This window comes from Opisthocomus hoazin, chromosome 3 (assembly GCF_030867145.1).
Source record: "Opisthocomus hoazin isolate bOpiHoa1 chromosome 3, bOpiHoa1.hap1, whole genome shotgun sequence".
Lineage (NCBI taxonomy): Eukaryota > Metazoa > Chordata > Aves > Opisthocomiformes > Opisthocomidae > Opisthocomus > Opisthocomus hoazin.
In genome coordinates, this window is record NC_134416.1 from 83690192 (window position 1) to 83705616 (window position 15425).

The 15425-nt window shown below is 42.8% G+C and overlaps 1 protein-coding gene across 11 annotated transcripts in view; it reads right to left on the reverse strand.

The window, feature by feature from the left end:
• The window catches only part of SEMA5A (semaphorin 5A), a 446528-nt gene that overhangs the window by 316066 nt on the left and 115037 nt on the right, over positions 1 to 15425 (reverse strand). For all 11 annotated transcript variants that reach the window (XM_075416809.1, XM_075416808.1, XM_075416805.1 and 8 more), the window contains exon 3: positions 9270 to 9468. In XM_075416809.1, the coding sequence (XP_075272924.1) occupies positions 9270 to 9402 (133 nt within the window). In that variant the 5' untranslated portion in view covers positions 9403 to 9468. The remainder of the gene's footprint in view (positions 1 to 9269; positions 9469 to 15425) is intronic.

The window sequence follows — 15425 nt, forward strand, 5'->3', positions numbered from 1 at the left end:
GGGAAGGGAAGAGCCAAAACTGAAGCATCTGAGTTTGGGGGGCTCATTTCTGGGGTTTCCCCCATGATGCCTTTAAATAGAATACAGACTCATGTTTGTCTACTTGCAGATTGCATTCAACTGTCGTTCTTACTCCATTTCGTCATTGCATACCTCTGTTGTCATTATTTTGTGATGGAATATTCACAAATATCAGCCTGAATGACATCACCCTGACATAAAGTCAAACCCATTGCTGTAGAAACACAGTAGGGAATGCAACCTGCCCTCTCGCTGCTGAGATTCTCCACAATCTCAGCTGTGGGAAACTGCTGTCATCCTAGCAATTATTAAACTTTGTTTTCTGGAAGCTGTCAGAAGCAGATTTAGCAACCTCACTCTTCTTGAATCATGCTTATACCTGGCTGTACAGCAGACAGGAGCTCAGGGGCAGTGGATGCTTAGAAGAGAAAACAAACATAACAAAGAATTACCAGAGGGGAGCACCTGGAGAATGACAAGACAGATCTCAGGTGTCATGTTTGTAAGGGCAACAAAGGAGTGACCTCCATCGCATTTCACAGCCAGGATGAGTCTTCTGTATATCAATGAATAGCTTAACATGCATTAGAAGGAGCCTAGACAGGAAGCAGAGAAATCTGAGGGATCACTGGAAACCACTAAAACCAATTTACTCTAGCAGGCTACACGTGCTGGAATGGTTTTCAGGTTACGTCACTTCAACTAAAGATTCTTACATATAAACACACACACACACACTCGGGCAAAGGAAGAGGCATCCAGGCCAGAAACAGAAAACACATACAAACTGCAAAGTAAAAAAAAAAAACAAACACAAACCCCCCCCCCAAAAAAAAACCACCACCAAAAAACAAATAGTTTTAAGCTTAAAGGTGACCAGAAGCCTGTCATTAGATTAGAAGCAGACTGCAGTAGAGATGGGATGATGTTCAGGTAAGGAGGCACAAGAATCATAGATTCATAGAATCATTGGATGTCATACAATGAGCACTGTAAGTGGAAAGACAAGCTTATGACAAGTCAAAGTGTGGTCTCACCTGAATGTGACAAATTGCCATGTAACGAGTGGGTATCTACCATGTCCAGCCACACAAACAAAATCAGCTGCTCTTCAGCATCCTATAGTCTTGTCAACAGCAAACGAGTAGTGTGGCAGAAGGGAGGCAGGAAAGAAAGCACGTGAAAAAAATCACTCTGAAGAAGCCCTGACTGCACTTCTCTACTTCCACCCATTCTGTCAAATAAACACAAAGTATCTCTGAAAGTTTATTTAAGAAATTGAGAGGAAAAATGGAAAATTAACAAACATTTTTCCTCCACACCTCTAAGATTCTTGGAAATTGTAGAGCTCCAGGCAAGGCCCAAGGGTGGGCCAGGGTTTCCCCAGATCCCTCAGCTGATGCAACAGCGAGAAGAAGGTGACATTCAGTGACAGGCAGGAAGGGCAGCAGGTGCCACCAAGTGCGTGCAAGACAGGCCCCATAGACGCTACACAGAACCTGGAAGCAAAGACCTCTGGAACGAGTCTTTCCAGAAATTTGGTCACTACCAAGTAAGAAAACAGATTTGCCCAGGATCAGAAGGCCAGCAACTGCAATTGTCACCATTTTGTGAACTAGCAGTCTAGGTTACTTCAGAAGTAACGGAGAAGAACTGAATCAAGGACGTTTCTTGCGAAACATAGAGCCGTGTTGTTGCTGTGGCTGTGAGAGGCGACCCATGGCTGCTCCATGCAGCACAGCGGTGTCCTGCCAGGCTGCGACAACAGCACAGCCACGAGCTCCGTGCAGAGCTGGGCACAAGCGGGTTACACCAAGGCAAGCTACTAGGGGCCAGCTCTCAGCTCCTCAGTTGCACAATGCTACCCAGCCATAGACACGCTCCTCCTCTTCAGCCAACACTCACTAGCTGTGGACGTGTTGCAACGCAGTCCCTGAAGAGGGAGAACAACCGAATTCACATGAACCAGCATGGAGGTTATGCACAGTGAACTTAACTCCAGTAAAACATAATTTACACTGTGCCAGATGATTTAGAAGCAATGGATATGCTTCATTAATGTCTTTTCCAAGGGGTAGATCAGTAGAATACTCACATTGACAGCTGTCAATAGAAGGGACAGAGGATACCTTAAATATCTTATGAAAAAAATTAAAATACTGTCTGGTGGAAAAAAAATAAAATAGAGAAAAATCAAAGCAGTATTGTGCTTCCTCTTGTCTTTAAACACACCAAAACTTCTAGAAGATGATAGAACTTCAGCTGCTTAAGAGCTGTAATTCCTCATTGCTGATCTGTTTCTTTGACGTATTCCAGTCTGGATGTTTTACAACCTTTCAGTAAAAATGCCCATCTCCATTAAAAATACATCTCTTTTGAAGAAGAAGAAAAAAAAAGAACAAAAAACCCCAGATTTTAATTCCATCTGCCTGCTTTGTACAGCTAGTGGAATGTGGCAGGAGCCTCTCACTCATTCTGCTGCTTTATTAACAACCAGAAAATTTCACACGTTCCAAACTTTTACATTAGGGCAACAGGGAAGAAATCAGCTATAGAAAGGCTATGGAAAGGTTCATAGGACACGTCCGTGCAGCTCACTAGCCATGGCAGCCACTGCTGATTTTCAATTATCAGAACTTATTAAAATTATTAACATTCTGTGACAGTCCAGCACTTGGCTGGGATGCCAAAAGAACTATAAATTGATGCTTGCTTTTACACATGATCACTTCCACCAAAAAAAAAAAATACTTAGCTGGTAGTTAGCAAAACTCCTTTGCTTAGAGAATTCAGCCCCTGCCATATCCTGTTTTTATGGGAATGCACATCAGAAAACACTGGGTGATTCAGGGAAATAGTAAGTGGATAGTATCCTTCAATCTTCAAAGCTATAATTTTTGAAATTAACTCTAAGCAGTTGAAAGTTGCATTTTCCAGGTGCTTAATCTCCTGTCCAAAAGCAAAGGCAAATCTGATTCAATACAAAAAATAGACAACTGGTGGAGGAATTGTTTTCCTCCTAAAGAGCGACTGGTTCTTGGCAGGGTAGTGCAAGCAATCTCATAGTCCTGTCGTCTAGACAAACCAAAGCTACAATATCTGGCAATCAACATTTCTTCACTGATGAATCATCTTTATTTAAAGAAAAACCCAAAGGAGGATAGGGATGGAAAGCAATACACCAAAACCCCACTGCTGAAGCTGGCAGGAGGTCTTTAAAGTCTATTTTTGAAAATCAATGGAAAGAGAAGGAAAAAGCAATTAAAAATGAGCAGCTTAGTAGAGTACTATTAGTTTAATCAGTAGCTTGCAACAAGATTAGGGGAAAGAGAAGAGCATGCAAACAAAAACAAGTTCATACACCATGTATCCTTCTTCATCCAGCCCATGTTCTTTCCTCTTGGCACATGTCAAGCGCATGCACTCCATACACAAACCACAGGACAAAATCAGCAGTGCGATGTACTGAGTCTATATTACTTAGACAAACATCAAGTGAGGGAATTCTATGGCGGTTAGAAAATAAGGTTAAGAAAATATATTTCTTAGGGTTCCTGTACCAAGGGATCAAAAAATAACTATGCTATTTTCCTTTTCTGGTTAAGCTTAAGTGAAAATGAAGGGTTTACGTTCATTTCTTCTATGGATTGAAACATGTTATTTTTGAGCATGTTTATTCAACAGACAACTTCTTCACAGCACAGCATGTATTTAAAATATCACTAAATACAGCTTCTAAAATTATGTCAACTGATGCTTTTTTGTTGAGACAGCAAGACCTTAAATTCTGATTACTTTATGGGAGCATAAAAGAATTAGATTTGCCCCAGAGCAGATGACATCAGCTGTACCCTCAACATCAAGTTCAAGTCAAGTTCACAACTGCACTTCATTTCTGATACAAGAGCCCAAGAAATTTGATTTTAAGCAGATAAACTTCAGGACAGTCAATACTTATAACTTCGTATCTGAAATTGGAGTTCGGTTAATTTTTTTTCCAGCTTACTCTCACACACTGCTAAGCAGTTGGGATGGCCGCTTCAGTTCTGCCTCATGGATGGGGTCTGCCTACAGCACGAGTCTTCAGCTGAGCGTGCGAGTTGTGACAGGTCTGACTGTTTCAAAGTTCAGCAAATATAGGGAGCAAACAAGGTGCCATTGTAACTACTTTTACTTTTTTTTTTTTTTGAATCAGTAATAAAATATCATCTCTACAGACAGCTAACACAGAGGTTCTGCAGAGCAGGTGGCTAAGTGCTTTGAAACCTATGGAAATATCGAGACAAATGTTACACTACTCAACTGGTTTGCTTTGGTGTTTGCGTAAGAGTAGTTCAACTTTTATAAACAGTCACTGTTTCTCATGAGCATCTTATTTTTCTAAACACTGTTTGCCTGTGATTTACCCCTCATTGCTCCTACTCAAGGGGAATTTGGGTTCCACAGGCTTTTCTAAGTATTTATGTTTATCACATCGCTTTACTATCTTAAGAGAGTGTGTTTTCCAAGAAGCTGACCATCACCAAACCCTAATACACTCTACAGAGCTAACATTTCGTATCTACATGCACATGAAAGCATATCCAGATAAAACAAAATTTAATAAAAATGAAAATTGTAAGGCTCTATCTTTAACGACCAGCTTATTTCAGCCCTTTTTTTTTCCTTAACTCTTCAGTTATTTCAAGCATAAATACACTTCTATACAAATAAATGTATGGAAAGGTATGCAAATACCAATAATCTCATGCTATGAGTCTCTGTGTGTCCATTCTGTCATCTGCACCTTGTTTCCTCGCATCCAGTTCTATAAGTTGCACACAATTTATAACCTCTTGACTCTAATGCCTCTATTAGACTTATGCTAACACAGCTGATGAATCCTCAGTAGATGCACGTAACATATGCAGATTTTTTTTCTAACTTAAGCCTGAATTTCACCACATTAGCACACCTTTGTACACCTGGAGGCAGACTCCTCCTTGGAGAGAAAGGAACTTAAAAGAGAGACTATGCATCATCACAGTTAGTCCCACCACATAAAACACTGAAATGCACACTACCGTGCTGAACGTGTCAAACCATCCCATACTTAGAGGTCTGCTTTTATATAAATCTGATCTATGTGACAGTGCCTACCAACTCTAAATAATGAGAAAAGGAGATTTCCAGCTTTCAAGCAAGACACAGAGTGCCTTATTCTAGGCTAGGGAAGACCTATGACAACAAATTTTAGAGCTGAAACATTTTCAGTAGACTTCCCTTATTTATTACAGTTTCTGGGAAAGAGAAAAGGTGCTTTACGTGTTCCTAACATTAATTATGCAGATAAACAAATTGTAACATGATTATTACTACTGTGTATGAGAGACATAAAAGAGACCTTTAGATCATGTCAAAACCCTTTCAAAGTGCATGCATCTCCCCTGCTTCTGCAACTTTTTTCCTCTTCCATTGGCAGTACTTGAGTAAAGATTCTCAACTGGCGGATGAAATTCTTGCTATTTGATATCAGGAGATATAACACAGTCTTTCAGTTAAAACTATTTAGCTGGGAAAATCAGTGATAGAAACCATAGATGCCTCTCTACAAAAGGTAGCTTGACAGGATCATCACCTAAGTGAGCAATTTTTGATGGGCAGTGGGAAAGAAAGTAAGCTCTTTCAGGAGATAAGCTCCCTTTCCATATTTCACCATGACAACCCCTGGGGACTACTTTTTCTTTTTATTAGTTTTTTGCAGCTGTTCATCCATACGCTACACCAGACTCTCACTCCATTAGTTTTATTTAATAGTTTACACTCCATCTACCGTGCCTCTCAAAGGAAGACAAACCAAATAAGTACATTGCTATTTTGGCATACCAGAAACTACAAAAAAAGGCTTTAGTCAGATATAAATAAAACAAAAGAGCTGATATCTCTGTAAAGTTAGTACTGAGTTTACAAGCTTTAAAGTACCTACCACTCAATATCACTCAGCTTTGGTTGATGTTCAGCATCCCACGCAGCATTTAGCTCTGGTGGGTCTAATAGTATTGTAAGATGACTTTACAGAATAAAGTATCAATGCAGCATTAAAATTGAAGATTTCATAGCTGTTAAGAATTGATTTCTGCACTCTGAGTTGGTCTAACAGCACTAACAATGTCAATAGATAGAGGGGGCATATTTCTATAGGCATTCTTGAAGTCAGTAAATGCCGCAGGAACAATACAGAAATTGGGAAGAGGTCTGGTTCAATCCTGCCAACTTATACTGCAGGATTCATTCACAGCGTAGCTCTTCTCATGCACATTTCTTTTTTTCATACTTTGATACCCCAAGTAGTCCATTCTTAACACACAGGTTCAAAGACAAACCTCTCAGTCATCTTTTCCTTCGGTCTCGTATCTTCTGTTTTCCCTTAACTAGCAGTCCTGCAACTACAAGTTAACCGCTGTGTGCCCACATCAGTTATCGCATACTGTATACTGCATTGCAAATATGTTTCTACATGTACTTTCTAAGATTTACTGATGATTCTCGACAGAATATTGTGGTGAGTGGGAGCTACAGCTTGTCACAGTATTTTCAAGTGAAGGAAAACTTCTTCAAGATATGTCAGTTCATAAAAGCTAAGGTATGTCATGGATATGTATCCATTAACTATATTTTTACCACAAAGTTCAAGAGGGAGTCTGGCATTGAAAATCTTACTAAATCTCATATTAACAATCTGACAATAAATGCTTATACATAATTGTATTTCCCACATATATTTGCACCAAAAAGGAGTTGGTTTCATTCAGTAGACTCCAGCTGTGACACTACTTCTTGCCACATCAAAAGATGCAACTGAAACAAGACGACAGAGGAGGTCTCTGTCCCCAAAAAGCCTTAGCATAGTAACTTAGAACTGGAAGGACATCACTAGAAATCAAATACAACAGAGAAAAATAACAGTCTAGAAGGTAGGATTAGGCTAAATTCAAGCTACTCTCCTAAATGTTGGCCGAATCAGACTCAAAACCCAACACATTTTAAATCAACTTCTAGCACACTGCTCTGGTAATGAGTCTCAATTATTTGCTGTTACAATTGCATATACCAAACAAAAAAAAAAAACATGATGATCTCTTAGTCTGTGAAACTAAGCAGTTAAGTGCTAGAATTTTAACTGTGCTACTTTAATTTACAAAATTGTGTGTGCATGTTACGACAAAAATAACATTTTTAACTAAATTACACACACAACACACATGCTAAAAAAAACACATATTTTATCAGAATAAATCACACTCTTTAGTCCATCACTAAACAAGAGATAAAGATCCCTCCTTCACAACAAATTGATGGTTTGCAGTTCCCAGGTACAGAATGTAACCGTTTTAGTTCATTCTCCAATGTACCGGAGAAAGGGACAGCTGGCACCATTACTCTTATTAAACCATTAAAATGGCAGAAGAGAAATACTTTCTGTAGAAAACACAACATTATTTTCTCTAACTTTATTAAAAGAATGGAAACAAATCTTTTTTCAATTAAAATTCAATAAATCCTAATTCTTTGGAACAAGAAAGTTACACACGTGCTTTCTTAGAAAAACAGGAGGAATGCAATATGTAATATAATACAACTTAATCTCTACATCCTCATAGCTACAAACTACTTGGAACTTGTTTTAAATTGCAACACTAATGGAAAAATCTCAATTCAAATAAATAAAAAATGAGATAAGTTATTAAATGCCTCAGGATTTTCCAGGCAACGTCCTACAAACTTTCTTCACTTTGGTCCAACTGTTCCCAGCAGTCCATCCCAATACTCAAGACAGCAATCACATGTTTGAAGAGGCTGGCTTGGAGAAGCAAGGAACTCGTGGTGGAGCTCCAGTGCAAAAAAGGCTGTATGTATGAGGTGTAAAGAGGGACAAGGTGACCAAAGAGGAATTTAGAAACACCACATGGGCATGTAAGGCTTGTGTCAAGTTAAAGTTCAATGGGACTTAAGACTTGCATGGAATATCAAGGGCAACAAATGCAGCTTCTACTGCTACAATAGTAATGAAAGGTCAAACAGGGAAAATATAAGCCTGTTGCTGAACTGGGCAGGTGATCTAGTGCCAGCAGACACAGATGATGCTGAGGGACTCAATACCTCCTTTGTTTCAGTCTTCACCAACAAGGTCTCAAAAGCATCTGGTGTTTAGTGAAGGGGTTCAAGAACTACCAGCAGTAGATGCGGCCTGAGTCAGGGATGATTTGCAAGATGTCAACATATATAAATCCATGGGATCAGACAACCTGTATCCAGACACCGAGATAACAGGCTACTCTTCATCTCTGAGAAGTCACAGAGATCAAGCAAGGTCCTCAGTAACCACAGGAAAACAAATGTGGGAACTATGAGCCAGTCAATCTCACTTAAGTTCCTGGGAAAGTTATGGAGTTAGTCCTCTCAGAATGCACTTTTCTGGACATATGGAGGAGAAGGTGGTGACTGAGAAGAGTCAGCATGGATTTGCCACGGGTAAATCATGCCTGACCAAATCAATTGCCTTCTGCTTTTATGTTTTAGTTTTAAGGATGAGGGGAAAGCAGGGGATGTCAATTATCTCAAGGCTTTCAACACTATCTCACTGCAAGTTAGAATGTTACGGTCTGTCTCTTCAGGTGGGCAACCAGATGGCTAAAAAGCCGGCTGGATGATCAAGCCCAGAGAGTAAATGTTTAATGGACCTTACTCCACCATGAGTCTGGTAACACGTGAAATATCTCAAGGGTTGATCCTGGGACCTGTTCTGTTTAACACCTTAATCAACAACAAAGGGGAGTCAACAGAGTGCAGTCTGTAAAGTTTGCATGTAACACCAAATTCAGAGAAACAGTTGATAAGCTTGAGGGCAGGCCTGCACTCCAGAGGGACCTAGATGGGCTAGAGGAATGGGCCAAGAGAAATCTCATTAAATTAAGCGTAGACCTATAGTCTTGCACCTGGAAAGGACAACCACATGCAACTGTACAGGTTGGTTTTAATGACAGAGGAAAATGAGTCACCCACCTTTAAATGACACATTCACCACCAAACTGTGAACAAACTTTGCAAGCCTAGTTGTACTTGTATGGAATACAGGGCAGTTTACTATGTAACAGCACTGAATGCACTTATTTTTTCCATACCGTTATACACTGAAAACAGAGGTTCCCTGAAGAGATTACACAATCCTTAGCCTACTTCTGGAAAAGTTTTTTGCGCTTACCCCTTACCTTTGTATGCAATAACTGGGTGCTCAGCTCTGTGGCAGTGGGTATCTTCTGTTGTTGTTGGCTCCAGTATTCCTAATACCCCAAGTCCTGCCAACAGCAGTGAGAGGAGGCAGCTTCCTTTCATGGTGGTCATGCTGTCCTCCACAGCAGTCACTTCTTTTAACTGGCTACTCTTCTTGCACGCATGTGGGAAAAGCACCTGGAAAATTCAAAGAAATTTACTCAAGCACAAGAGAAAACCACAAAAAAAAAATGGACAACTCTTGATGTTAAAAACAAAACAACATTACTTTCTGCCTGTGTAGTATTTGATTCCTCAAAAGTATGCTGTCCTCTAATTACTTCTTAATCTTATCATCAGTTATACAATTTAGGAATAACGATTTATCACCCATCATGATTCAAAAAACTGTTATTCATTCCCAGCTTTTCTACTTTAAAGTTTCATTTTGTAATGTGAGTTGGGAAAAATAATGTTTTGCAACAATTTTGGTTTTTTTAGATGCAGCAAATGTACATAAATCTATGTTCCTCATTCGCTTGGATCCACTGCCCCTCACTCTGCCTTCCTTACAAAGGAAAGAGTGCATTGAGTGCTTGTGAGTATGAATTAGGAAAGTAATTGCTCCTGCATGTTACTGTTTTAACAGCACCACAGCCCTCGAGCACGTATTTTTGGCCTATCTGTAGAGTATGTATAGCACAGCACAGAAAGCAGTAGGACAAGGTTCACCTCAATGCTCTGACAACGCACTTTTGCTCTACAGGAGGGGAGTCACTGGTTCTGACACTGGCTTAATCCCTACCCAACTTGCCAAGAGTGATGGACAAGTCTGCGTATCGCAGACTCTAGTGCTAAAGACCCTTTTCTACTAAAATCTACCTAGACACCAATCAACAATATAATGGTTTTCGTTCAGTATCAGAATAAAGTTGAACGTTCCACTCCCTTATTTTTTGAAACATCCAATAACCAGACACTTATTTTATAAGCAACAGAATATTCATGGTGTCAATATCATTTTAGATCAAACCCATTTCCTTTGGCTTTATCACAACAAACACTCCAAACGGCAACAACTACTGCTGCCACCCAAAAAACGTCCACCACTAGCAGCTTTACCGAGCTTGCTGGCTGATTGCACACAGTTATGAGACATCAGTGCCCTTCAAGAGGGGAAGACTGGAGATTTGAGACAACTCCATAATGGCAGAAATGTCATTCTGCTAATTAATGGAGCAATTCAGGAAAAAATAATCCGCCATACTGACTTCTAACACATTTGATCTCACTAAACTGCACTGTACTGTTTAATAAAGTGGAAACTTTCTATTTGTGTAAAATTAACATCTTAAACACATGAGTGGTATTTCGAGTACTATGCACTATTCTTATCCAAATTCAACCAGTTTATATTGATTATATCACAGCTAATGGATAGTACTAACTTACAGATCATGCAAGTACATTACTAAGAGCTAGTTCTAATTCAGGTTTCTGTAAGATTATGTATGTGTATTTAGGAAGCAAAATGAAGGACAGATACCACATCACAGATTCTCAGAAGCTGGTTTTCTTGCACACAGTACAGCAGCAGGTATTCCAACACCTAGGAATATGGTACTTTCGCATTAAGGAAACACAAACTTTATTTCTTTTAATTTGTGAAGTCTCAAAATACCCAGAAATATATGAATATAATGGACAGAAATTAAACAAGAATAAAATGAAACTTTTATACTGGAAGTTCAACCTTCTCTTGTCTCCCTGGCTGTAAATGAAGCTCTGTGGTCTTTATGTAACCAGCCTCTTATATCCCAGCGAGGTTTCAAGAAACAGTTCTATCGGGACACAACGAAGACAGAATTCTCTTTCTCCAGAAAGAAAGAAAAGGACCAGTACTCTTCATCCAGATACTAAATCTGTACATATTTATGGATGCCATGGTTTCCATTACAAAAGGGATACTGACTTTCATGGGACTAATCCTGGATTAATAAGGACTAAGATGTAAATGCGGACAGGTCTGACGTCTCTTATCCTGCAGGTATCGAGAGGATTTCTCCCCACCTATCCCCTGTGTGCAGAACTCCGTAACAGAAGCAAGGTTCCTTCACAACAATACCTTTGCTCAGCCTCTAAATCCAAACAGCATCCTCTGGAAAGACAGGCTATTTACATGCCATAGCTGGTCTCTGACATAATTGTTTACATGTATAGTCATGCTGTAGGAGAAATTTGGGGCCAAAATATTTTTTTTCCTGCCTAGCTGAACTCCTCCTCTCACTGCACACATCTCACATGGTAAAAATGGAGGCAAGAAACAGTCCTTTCTCTCAATCAGCACATCCAAAGACAAGCTTAGACTTTGAAGGCAAGACAAAGAAAGATGTGAATGCACTTCTGACAATATATCTCCGAGAAAAACAGTAACAGTTCAAGTTTCTCTCTACCTCGACCTCTACCTGTTTAAATGTATTGTGCTATTTTATTAAGTATATTAATTATTATTATATGTATTAATTTAAATGTATGTCCTGGGTTTGGCCAGAACAGGGTTAATTTTCACCGGACTCCAGGAAGGGTCACAGCCGGGGGGTGGGGGCTGACCCCACCTGGCCAAACAGAGCCGGGTATTCCATACCATGTGACGTCACGCTGGGTTCCGGTGGGGGGGGGGCGGTGCGGCGGGAAGGCTCTCGCGGCTTGGGCGGGCGCAGCGCCGGTCCGGTTTCGGGAGAGCGGCTGTTGTACGGTTCGTGGTTGTGTTTTCTCCTTATCTGTATCGTTGTTGTTCCTGTTTTCCCTCTGTTTGCTGTTCTGTTAAACTGCCCTTATCCCGACCGACCAGTTTCTGCCTCTTTCTTTTCATTCTCCTCCGCACGCCGGCGGGGGGAGGGGCGGCCGCGTGGCGCTTTTGTTGCCGGCGGCAGCCGAAACCAAAACATTAAATTGGCGCCCAGACGTGGGGCACGGATAACGGCAGGGCTGAGCAGCGGGTGTTAAAACTGCTTTCTTACATTTTGTTAAATTTTGTTATACGCATTTTTCTGTGTTAAAATACTCGCCGGTAAAAATGTTTCTGTCTTTCATCAGATGGCTGTGGTTTTTGAATCCGTACTTGCTGTACTTGTTCCCTGTGGTGCTGTTCATCATCGCGGGGAAAAGGATCAGGATTATGATTTTGCTATACTGTATGATGTCGACTTATGACATGATAGCATCACTGTGTATGAAACTAGGCTTGTGTTTGCATGCGGCACTGCGGTCATTTCCGTACCTCGGGTCCTATGTCTTAGATTTTGTTAGTAATCAAACCCAATCTGTGGGGAAAACCGAAGGGGATACCTTCCCCCACTCTTTCGCCCCCCCTCTCTCCCTCAGGCTGGTCCTAATGGCTTTTGAGAATTTTGAGTACCCATGGGATGCTCAGGGCAGCACTCTCCTTTTGTTATGCCTCCTGAATGGGTTGCAGGTTTTGTTTAGGGTTAAGCAAGTCGTTAAGAACATCGTGCAGAGACCTGCCCCGGGGCCGGATAGCTGTGAGTGGCTGGGTGTGTGGGACAGCATGGGCAGATGTCTAGAGCAGTGGGCACCTGCGGTGTGTTTTAAACTCACCCCTGAACAAATACAGAATCCGGACAATCTGGTAAAATATCTGAAAAAAGTGTGCTGCCACCCTGGGAATTCCAGAGAGACACAAATCACCACAATGTGCTGGGGTCTGGCCCATGCCTACCGAGCCCTGTTCAACACTGTTCAGTGCCCTAAAGGGGAAAGGGGGGGAAGCGAAGCGGCAGGCGCTGCAACTGGCGCTGCCCCCCCAGCCGGCCCTGCAGCCCCTCCAGCCCAGCAGGCAGTCACAGCCCCCCAGACTGGCACTGCTGCTGCCACAGCTGCAGGGTCTGCCTCGGTTTCCCCGGTGGACACAGCAGCTGCTCCAGCTCCAGCTGCAGGCATCGCAGCTGAGCCCAATGACCAACCTGTGCCAGTAGCAGTCGCCCCCGTAAAACTAAAGAAAGATGCAAAGAGAGCAGATCGCTCCGGGAGGGATGACGATGAGCCAGGGTCATCGCGGGAGATACAGACAGAGATCATCACCCGGTCCCTGTCCCTGGGCGAGCTGAGAGACATGCGGAAAGATTTCAGCCGCCACCCAGGCGAGCACATTGCCACCTGGCTGCTGCGGTGCTGGGATAACGGGGCCAGCAGCTTGGAGTTAGAGGGCAAGGAAGCCAAGCAGCTGGGATCCCTGGCCAGGGATGGGGGCATTGACAAGGCCATTGGGAAAAAGGAACAAGTCCTCAGCCTCTGGAGGAGACTTCTGTCAGGTGTGAGGGAGAGGTACCCCTTCAGTGACGATTTTGTATGCTATCCTGGCAAGTGGACCAATATGGAGAGGGGTATTCAGTACTTGAGGGAATTGGCTGTGCGGGAGCTGGTTTACTGTGACACAGACGATGAGCAGGTACCTACAGACCCAGATGAACTCCAGTGCTCACAATCCATGTGGAGGAAGTTTGTGCGGAGTGCACCCTCCTCGCATGCCAACTCACTGGCAGTTGTAAACTGGAAAGGTAAAGACACACCAACAGTGGACGAGGTGGCTGTCAGACTCCGCCAATATGAGGAAAGTCTCTCTTCCTCTCTTGTCTCAGCTGTGGAGAAACTGGCCCGGGAGGTGCGGCAAATCAAAGAGAACATGTCCTACTCCCCACCTGTACGGGCCAGTGTCTCAGCTATTAGGGGCAAGCGTTTCCCTGCTCAGGAGAGGGAATACAGAGGCTACACACCACGGGGCACCCTGTGGTTTTACCTGCGTGACCACGGAGAGGACATGAGGAAGTGGGATGGAAAACCCACCTCAAGTCTAGAGGCACGAGTACGTGAGTTGCGAGGTAAAACAATCACAAAAGGGGACTCTGTTAGGAAAAATGCCGCTCCAGTTTCCAAAAGCCAGCTCTCCAGACCAGGTAGACAGTTTGACCTTGATTCCGATCCTCTGGAGGGGACCTCCAAGTCATTTTTACAGCAGGTGAGCAGCAATTTCTCTGACGAGGATTAGAGGGGCCCTGCCTCCAGCCAGGTGGAGGAAAGGGACAACCGTGTCTATTGGACGGTGTGGATTCGGTGGCCTGGCACGTCAGATCCACAAGAGTATAAAGCTCTAGTGGACACTGGTGCACAGTGTACTTTAATGCCATCAGAGTTCAAAGGGTCAGAGTCCATTTGCATTTCTGGAGTGACAGGGGGGTCCCAAGAGCTGAGTCTACTGGAGGCTGAAGTGAGCCTCACTGGGCAGGACTGGCAGAAGCACCCCATTGTAACTGGCCCCGAGGCTCCGTGCATCCTTGGGATAGACTATCTTAGGAGAGGCTATTTCAAGGACCCAAAGGGGTATCGGTGGGCTTTTGGCATAGCTGCTGTGGAGACGGAAGAAATTAAACAGCTGTCCATCTTGCCTGGTCTCTCGGAGGATCCTTCCGTTGTGGGGTTGCTGAGGGTTGAAGAACAACAGGTACCCATCGCAACCACAACGGTGCACCGGCGACAGTATCGTACCAACCGAGACTCCCTTCTCCCCATTCATCAGCTGATCCGCCAGCTGGAGAGTCAAGGAGTGATCAGCAAAACTCACTCACCCTTTAATAGTCCCATATGGCCAGTGAGAAAATCTACTGGAGAGTGGAGACTGACAATAGACTACCGTGGCCTGAATGAAGTCACACCACTGCTGAGTGCTGCCGTGCCAGACATGCTAGAACTTCAATATCAGCTGGAGTCAAAGACAGCCAAGTGGTACGCTACAACTGACATCGCTAATGCATTCTTCTCCATCCCTTTGGCAGCAGAGTGCAGGCCACAGTTTGCTTTCACCTGGAGGGGCATCCAGTACACCTGGAATCGACTGCCCCAGGGGTGGAAACACAGTCCCACCATTTGCCATGGACTAATCCAGACTGCACTGGAAAAGGGTGAAGCCCCAGAACATCTGCAGTACATCGACGACATCATTATATGGGGCGACACAGCGGAGGAGGTTTTCGAGAAAGGGGAGAAAATAGTTCAGATCCTTCTGAAAGCCGGTTTCGCCATTAAGCGAAGTAAAGTAAAGGGACCTGCGCAAGAGATCCAGTTTTTGGGAATAAAATGGC